The sequence below is a fragment of the Vigna umbellata genome, chromosome 3 (assembly GCF_029865625.1).
Source record: "Vigna umbellata cultivar VRB3 chromosome 3, Vumbellata_1.0, whole genome shotgun sequence".
Classification (NCBI taxonomy): domain Eukaryota; kingdom Viridiplantae; phylum Streptophyta; class Magnoliopsida; order Fabales; family Fabaceae; genus Vigna; species Vigna umbellata.
The window spans coordinates 45,839,322-45,848,759 of NC_142167.1; the positions used below are offsets into that span (position 1 = coordinate 45,839,322).

Below are 9,438 nucleotides of genomic sequence, written 5' to 3' on the forward strand. Positions count from 1 at the left end.
TTAAATAAAAAAATCCTACACCATCAAATTAAAAAGAAAAATACCAAATAGTCACTGAGCCATGCCCAACTTTTCCCACCCCAAATGGTTAGGATTGAAGTCGTCGGTTTCAAAAATAAAAATAAAAAATTGTCCAAGAGGATGTTAATTAAATTATAGTAAATGATACCTCCTCTTTTAAAAAAAGTTTTTTTTTCTGTTCTTCTGACGGAATATCGATGTTAATGAATTTGTCTTTTTATTGTGTTGTTTAATGTTTTCGAGTTTTTTTTCCACCATGCACAATAAAAGAAAAACAGTAAGTATTGGGCTTATGTGGCATTAAATTGGAGCGAAAGGCCCATGCAGAAGAAAAGAGAATAAAAAAAAGAAAAAAAAAGGAAAAGAGAATAAATAATACTAGGGTTGTGCTGTATCTAATAACTGAAGTTGGAGTTACTACTGAAGTGAAGATACTGAGTTTTATCCGGAAAAACAAAAATGGAGACCTCTCTGCGATACGGAGAAGATTTCAAAGCTCTGCGAATTCATGCTAAAGAAAAACTTCGAATCAATTCCAACACCCACGTGCAGGTATTTTCTATTAATCATCAAACATTTTCTTCATCATCTCTAATTTCATATCTATTCTTCTTTTAGATGAACGGAGAACTTGACACGAAAGTTGGACAACTAACTTCTTCCTCCAGTATCCTTATTAAACATTTCTATTCAAATGTAAGTGTTTCTTTCCTCTTCTTCCCAATTTAAACCTATTTTTTATTATCTATTAATATCTGTTTCGCTCGATTAGTTATCGTCCATTCTTGGCGTCGGATTGCGACACGATAAACGTGAAAAATTCCGCTATACTGTCAACGCAAAGACAACGATTCCTGTCCCTGTCAGCGTTCTCAAGGGATCATCTGAGGTTGACAGGGAGTTCAAAGAGCTACCGAATGTTCTCAATTTTAAAATCAAAGGAGCATGTGACGTTGACAGGGAGTTCAAAGAGGTATTTTTCTCTGATTTTAACTTTAAATTGCACATTTCGTTTTTCCTTCAAATGCTGAATTGTTTTCTTTTTGTAGAAAAAGTCCAGAGTTGCTGTGGAGTTATCGTTGAACCTCTTCAATTTCCAGAAGGATCAAGACATTAGACTCAGACTTGGATGCGAATGTCTTGAAAAGGTTTTTGTTGTTCTCCTCTCAATCATAACTTTCCAATATTGTAACCGCGATTTCATTATGGATATCTTGATTATAAATCGCTTCGAATTCTTTATCCTAATTTGGTGGTGTCAAGAATGTTTTGGTGATAGCATAGTTTTATGTTGTGATAGGAGACTTTGTCATGTTCCTTGTGACTGAAATTAGTATTTGTGTGGATGGCATGAGATGTCGGGAAGGATTGAATATATGGAGAAAGAAAACCAAAAAAATGGGAATATTGTCTTGTGTGTCTTGTCATGCAGTAAGGCCAGACAGTTATCTATCTATGTTGACTATGATTTTGAGTTGGATGGAGTTTTGTCATCAGTGATTTACGTGGTTGTTGGAGCCTTGGGTAATTTTGTGATGTAGTGGCTGCTGAATTGATTAATTATGTTTTCTGTCCGTCTTCGGGGAATTTATTTTGTGAGCCCAATGAATTCATTTATCATTTTCCTTTCAGCACCTAGATTAAGAGAAATCCCTTTTCTGCCACTACTTTTTTTTTTCCTGTCATGCTCTCAATCTCTGGGCATTTATCGTTGGTTTTGAGTTTCTTGATTCTGTATGAAACTGGTGAGTTGGAACTAGATTGAACTGTCTTCAGTAAAACTAATTAGCTGCAAGGTTTTAAAACCATGGTCTGTAACTGATAGCAATGAGGTTGAGGCCCATGTGTAGAATATTCTCACTGCATTGAATTAGCGCTAGTTTGTTAGAACTGTCGTCCGTTTACGATTATTCCTTTTGTCTATCTCTTTCTTTAGTTACCTACAAGCAAACAGGGCTTTGTATTGAACCCTTGTATTCCGTCATGATCGAATGAAAAGGGCATAGAAGAATCATTTTATTAGAATTTGTTTCATTAGTCAATTGTTTTGTAAGTAACCACGATACAAGCCTCAGTATCAAATGTGACTGCAGTTGTCTGTTACGTAGTGTTTAAGAATTTTACCTAAAACTAAGAACCTTATTAAAGTCGAAGTCATGGACAATTTATATGTTTTTGACACCGATTGAATTGTGTGACACGTGGATTAGTGCACTTAAGGAATTCTTAGGGTACAAAAATAGTAAAATTACTATAGTCCGACGTTGATGTTTCATCTGGTAGCAACCAAATGGTTTTCTGAAATTATGAAGTTAGCATAATCCGTGAAGTTGTAGTTGGTGTCATTTTGTAGAAGATGTTTTGATATTTAATGTAGATCTGTGTACCATTCCCAATTCTGACACCCTATTGTATTATTCATGACGTTTTTTCTTAATGTTACATTCCATGTTGAAACTCTTGTTTCAGGTTCTTTACCTGCAGATCAGAGAGAATAATTGGACAATAAATGCCGATTACAAAGGTAGATGGAACGTGAGATATGACTTATGAGAAGTGCAGAGAGCTTTTTTCAGCATTGATGTTCTGCTTGTCATTTCTTGTAGACGTGTTCTGTTTCTCACCCTAACCTTAAGCCTGCCTTATAAAAGGGACCATGCATAAATTTATGTTTAGTCATGCGAATTGCTTTGCAGGAACTAAAGTGATTTGTTGAAAATGAAGTTGCATATTGATTTTACAATGTGTTGAGATAAAATTCTTCACTGCGTCTGTAAGATGTCATCATCTGGAATTGGATGAATTCGCCTTATTAATAAAGCGCTAAAGAAAAAGATGTATGAATTGATAAAAACTTTTAGGGAAAAAAGTTATAGGAAATAAATCAAATACCCTTTCTAAGATTAATTTATATACTTCTAATATATAAAAGTTGAAGTGCAAAATAGATTTACCTTGTAATGATTAACTTTGCTTCTTTATTTTTTTTTATAACTTTTTTTTGACAAAAATATTAAATTATATTATCCAATAGTGATTTTCTGGCTGACCTAAGATGATTGTGTTTAAAGTCAAAGTCATTTATACATCTTTGATGTGAGATTGCTTTTAAAGAATTGAAAAGGAGGGCGTGTAACACAGTGCGTTTTTTTATTGTGGATGAGATTTTTAAGATGATTTTATGAAGATTGATAAAATGATTATATGTGATTTTTATGATTATATGACTGTAATTATATCATAATGTAAAATTATGTTATATTATGTCTGTTGTTATATAATTTATTTTCTCGTACAATAAATTTTCATTCTAAAATTTTATCAATTTGATGATTGGTAATGCTATGTATATATATAGTATTCTTAATAGAGTCTTATGTACGTAGTATTCTTAATTTATTTTTTACTTCTGAGATATCAAATAAAAAATGTCTTACTTATAAGAAGTAAAGGAAGATAGCATATTGCATGTAAAAGTTTTGACTGTCCAATTAAGAATTTATAAAAGATGATGAATGTAATGATTAATTTTGGTCTTGATGAATAAAAAGAGTGTGAATGTTGGGATGTTTAAATTATAAGTAATTTGATTTGAAGTGGTGATGAAATTGAAATGAATAAGAATAGTTGGATTTGGAAGGGAATATTGTTATAAATACGAAGAGAGGAGTAGAGCAGTAGTAGTTACTTATAGTGTAAGGTCCAACCAAAGAAAAGAAACCCAAACTTCAAACACACTCTTTGCATTTCTCCGGACACATGACTCGTCCCTTCAGATATTTAGGCGAGCGCAACTCGTCCAACGACTCCGCCGTTGTCGACTCCGACTTCGTCGTCGTCCTCGCCGCCCTCCTCTGCGCACTCATCTGCGTCCTCGGCCTCGTCGCCGTCGCGCGCTGCGGCTGTCTCCGCCGCCTCCGCCTCTCCTCTGCCCCCACTCCCCAGCCTCCTCCCGCTGCCGCCAACAAAGGCGTCAAGAAAAAGGTCCTCCGCTCCCTCCCCAAGCTCACCGCCACAGCCGAATCCGCAGGTAAGTTCGCCGATTGCGCGATCTGCCTCTCGGAGTTCGCCGCCGGAGACGAAATCCGAGTGCTGCCTCAGTGCGGACATGGATTCCATGTTAGCTGTATCGACGCCTGGCTCAGATCGCACTCCTCGTGTCCATCGTGCCGTCAGATTCTGGTGGTTACTCGGTGCGACAAGTGCGGCGGGATCCCGGCTCCGTCGAGCTCCAGCTCCGCGCCCCCGCCGCAGTCGGAATCCGAGGCCAGATTCAAGGTAAGGGAGGATAACGGCAATAGGTTCTTGCCTTAGGCTAATCATATTAACTCTAAATTCATGAATCCTTTTCTTTTAAAATATATATGTAATATATATGGCCTATATAGTATGTATAATGTATAATATGAACTAGTTGCTCGTGTGTAGTATAGTGTCAGTTAGGAATTAGTTAATTAGTTTCAGATTGATATGGTTAGTGCTGTAATTATCAGTTGTATTATTCCATTTGTGCGCTCTCAGGGCAATGGTGTGATATCTTATTCTCTGCAACCTGCATCAGTTTAGTTGAATCTGGTTCTTACTCCGTTCGTACTACGTTTTCACCTTTTTTTTTCTTTTTCTTTTTATAATTTTTCTCTGGTTTGATCGGATTTCGTTCGCGTATCACCTACATATGTTATGGCAGATTCTATGTCTCATTTTTCGTAGAGAAAACTGGTTCCAGATGGCGTCCATTCCTTCCTGACGCCATTTTATCTTTTCAACTACACTTCTGGCGTTGTGTTGAATTCTTTTTATACCTTGTTTTATCAATGTGTGAAGTCGCGTTGTATATTTTTTTTTTTCAAAAACAGTATAAAAAAAAGTTGGCTGGAAGAGAAATAATGATCTTTAGTTTAATTATTTTCTTGAAATTTCAAAAGGTAAAGTGTTCGTTTTTAATATAATTAAAATTACAATGAATATATTTGAATATATAAATTATACTATTGAGTATATATATGCTCAACTTATATTGAATCATTTTAAATTGTAATATAAAGTTTTCTTTAATTATAAACATTATCTTTTTAAGAAAACAAAACGAAATTCGTAGAAATATAAATTAAATATTGTAGAATGAAATTTATATTCTGCTAAAAAATCAAGTATATACATAATGATAATTTGAAATGATCGAGAAAGACGTTAATTTTTATCAGGCATAAAAAATAGTCATTTAAAAGAGAGAGAAGGAAAATATTGAAAAATGTGTGTGCATATAAAATCAGAAAATGAAGATAGAGAGAGTTTTATTCTTAAGGAAGTATTTAAATTTAAAATTATTACTTTGCATTATGTAAAAGTTTGATTCATATACCTGAAATTTATAATAAATAAATGGTTAGTCTTAGCCTGAAGTAGAATAATGATGATAAAATATTTAAAAATATAGAAATAGGGAAATAGGTTGTTTGAAATATATATTTGATTTTTGTACATACTAAATTAGGTTAAAGTTATTGATGATGGAGGACGCAAATTGTGTAAAGAAATTAGGTTTGACGTGTTTAATTATTGACCCGAAATGAGGGTTGGGTGGAATGAGAAAAGAAATGAAATTGGAAGAGTGCCTGAGAAAGCTACAGAAGAAGAGAAGAGAAGTATCTGAGATTCTTCCGCTGAAATGTGAATTAGTGGAAAGGAAAGAAAGAAAAGAAAGGAAAGAAAGGAGAGTGGAGCATAAAGCACTAAAGTTTAATAATGCCCTCACTCCATTCTTATTTTCATTTTCTTTTCTCTTTTATTATTATCCAAACATTTTATTAAGAACTCCTCTAATTATGACGGTTACCTTCACCATACTCTATTCTTAATTTCTTTATTATTCGCAACAACTCATTTTCATATCAATGCCCAATTACAAACATATCATAATAGATTAATAACCTTTTTTTAAAAAAATTTGATAATAAATTATATCTCACTGTTTTATTGGTGTGTATATTTCAAACAGACCAATCACAAGTTATTATATAAATCATTTTAAAAAATTATCAAAAAAAATATTAAAAAAACATTTTCCTTAAAAAAAGCATTACATCTTCTCAACGGATCAAGATCCTTTGAGCATATCAATTTCGTTTTTTTTGTTTAGTCGTGCCTAGTAAACTTATCAATATTTGAATCCAGAAGCATATCAGAAAAAATACTTTCACATCAACTCGGTATTTATTTAAGATGATTTTGGACAAGTGCTTAGTATAGATATTATATATATATATATATATATATATATATATATATATATATATATCATTAAGTAATATCATACTTTCAATCAATATAATATTTTTTTAATTGTATAAAACCTTTTTAAATATTTTAATATTATAATTATATTTTAAATAACCACAATAACAATACATATTCGTGAGTTATATATTCTTAAGTATAATATATAATAATGATATACTATTAACTAGGATGTTACAGCGGGACCTAATATCAATGAATGTCTCATATTTGAAATCACACGCCATTAGGTATCCGAATAATCTTCCTTTTTTGGGTTGCATTAAATAATCTGATACATCATTTAATTCAATAAATAATAAAGATTCAAGTACACATTGGACCAAAACTATTCAAGTTTTTATTGGGCCCACCAACGGTTTTTATTTCTAATAAATTTCTGAATTTTATTCACTCAGACTATATACATTCTACATTGCCGTAAATCCTCTCATATGTAACTTTCTTTCAAAATACAAAAGTAAACAAAATAAACAAATCAGAGAACTTAGAAGCATTTATAAAAATAAGAAATAAAAAATCGTCATTTATTACAGTTTGACATAAAAGTTCATTATAGTGTCGATAATATGAACTACACTGAGAGTGTGTCAGTGGCTATTTAGTCCATTCTTCAACATCTGTCAAAAGGAAATAAACATACGAGACTCGAACATGTCTGTCGTTCTAAACAACGTTGCCAGTTACATCTTTTAAGAAGACAAATTATTCTGTAACAGGAAATGCAATGGCAATGGCAGCAGTTGTATAGATAACATTTTTTATTACATGAATGCATACATATATATCTTTAAGTGAGTGTGTTTTATACTATGGAGATTGTGCTTTTGCACTCACCACACTTCCACAACCAAAGGTCAGAATTTTGTTGTCTGATAGGCAGAAGTTGAGGGAGTGAAGATTGAGACAAAGTCAATTCCATGCAAAAGAAAATTCTTCAGTGCCATTTTAGTGCAGACACACTTTTCGGTTGACTTTTTCTATGGCATTCAAATTACACCACCAAATTTCTTTAGTGTTTCTCAAATAGTTATAACAGCAAAATCAATGTGTCCAATAGTTTGCTCACGATTTATGTTAACCCGCTCGTGTCAATGCAACTCAGGTATATATATATATATAACGGGTACCAGATTAAGGTGATTCGATAACCATTTTATAACTTTGATACTATATTAGAAAAAATAAACTTTAAATTTAACTCAACATCGAAAAATCGACTTATAAAATAACATTTCTACTCAACACTAAATTGGTAAGATAAATTTAGGCATTTTCATTAGTATAAAATCATACACATATTTCAATATTATCATATTTTTCAATTAAAATACATAATATTTTACATTGTGGGTTTTAATTTTTATCAATTTTCAAATATTAATCAGAATTTGAGTCTTATAAACTAAAAATTTTCAAGGAATTTGAAAATTAAAAATATGAATCACAGTAGGAAAACACAAAATATATTTCTTTTTTTTTCTAACTACAAAATACAACAATTATCTTCATGATGATTATCTAAATCATGTTCAATAATAAATTTATTGAAAAATTCACTCAAGCTCTTTAACACCTCTTATTGTAATTATCTAAACGGTTTTCTTTTAACATAATCTTTGTTATTTCAACCCTTAAATTTTATATACAGAAATTGTTGTGTGAGATTTTTCTTTTTTTTTTATATTACTAAAAATGTTTTCTTTCAATTTTGTTATTGTGTTTTTTTTAATTGTTATTAATGGAAACCAGCAATCTTACTTAGTAAGGTAACAAATTACTCTTGCTTCTATACAAATAAAAATATGTAATTTAATTACACTTATATACTTGTGTAAGTAAGGTAACAAATTACTCTTGCTTCTATACAAAGAAAAATATGTAATTTAATTACACTTATATTCTTGTCTTGTATAAAATGAATGAATAGTCAACGTTAAAAATGATCAGTGACATTTTTGTAAATAAATGCAATTATTAAACGTCGTTTAGAATTGTAATTCGACGTAAAAGGATATAAAATGTCGGATGTCCCGCATCAAAAGGTTATTGAATTCAATAAAAATTTGACGAAAATTCATTCATTTTATCAGCGAAATGCTCTTCTCTTCTCAATTTTCTGGAACGAAGTTTGACGACCATAACATGTAATCTTTTTTTCATTTGATACAAATGCATTTTATGTATGATTTTCGTTTGTTTTGACCGATTATTTTCGTGCTTTTGTTTTCCATAGGTTCATTCTGCTTTCTCTGTCACCGGTGACGACACTTTATTCTAATGAACCCACCTTTTGAAGGTTAGTTTTCATTTTCGTTTTGAAGAATTTATTTGTTGAACTAGTTTTTGTTGAACTTATTTGTTGTTGTTTGGTTGAATTTGTTTGTTGTTGTTGTTTGATTGCACTTGTTTATTGTTGGTTATTGTTGGTTGTGGTTGATGATGTGTTCATAGTTCTTGTTTTATAAAATACCAAAAACTGAAATTTGTTGTTTTTATTCTTTTGTAGAGTCATAAAAAATTATCACAATTAATTAAAAAAACAAAAAAAAAATTGATTAACGTCATATATTAACAAAATTCGACGTTAATTTAACGCCTCCTGATATAACGTCATTTGCAAAAAATCCAAAATATTCGACGTTATACGTAATTTTTGTACTAGGTCGTAAGAAAACAAATAATTAGAATCTTACTCTAATAACCATTCCTTCAAAGTTGATTGAGTTTAAAGTTTGATTAAAAAAGAAATGATACTTTGATAGATATCAATATTTACATTTATTTAACACTATTTTCTTTTATTATTTATTTTTTTAATATAAGTTTATTTTTTATGATCATTTTAATTTTAATGTGTGTTAAATTAATGTATATCATTCTATTATTATTATTATTATTTTCTTAATAAAAGTGTGTTTGAAGAATGTGTCCTTTCATTTTGCCCTAATTACACGATTTGAAATTTGATGCTGTTTGGATGGAGCATTGAAAGTGTTCGCATGCACTATAAAAATAAAGAATAATTATAAGTTATGAGATTAGTATTATAAAGCAATTAGGGTAATGAGAAGTTGATATCCCAGTTGGAATCAATAATTGGGGAATTGGGACAAAAAA

General features: G+C 31.0%; 2 protein-coding genes across 2 annotated transcripts; both read left to right on the forward strand.

Moving 5' to 3' along the window:
• Positions 1 to 411: 411 nt before the first annotated feature.
• Positions 412 to 2,764, forward strand: LOC124832868 (outer envelope pore protein 21, chloroplastic-like). Its single transcript, XM_088110612.1, has 5 exons — positions 412 to 573; positions 640 to 717; positions 794 to 994; positions 1,071 to 1,169; positions 2,491 to 2,764. The coding sequence occupies exons 1-5, from the start codon at positions 481 to 483 to the stop codon at positions 2,572 to 2,574; spliced, it is 555 nt and encodes a 184-aa protein (XP_087966738.1). The 5' UTR covers positions 412 to 480; the 3' UTR covers positions 2,575 to 2,764.
• Positions 2,765 to 3,643: 879 nt separating this feature from the next.
• On the forward strand, positions 3,644 to 4,592 carry LOC124832869 (RING-H2 finger protein ATL80-like). Its single transcript, XM_047307189.2, has one exon. It carries the CDS (start codon positions 3,781 to 3,783, stop codon positions 4,333 to 4,335), a length of 555 nt encoding a protein of 184 aa, XP_047163145.1. The 5' UTR covers positions 3,644 to 3,780; the 3' UTR covers positions 4,336 to 4,592.
• Positions 4,593 to 9,438: the final 4,846 nt, after the last annotated feature.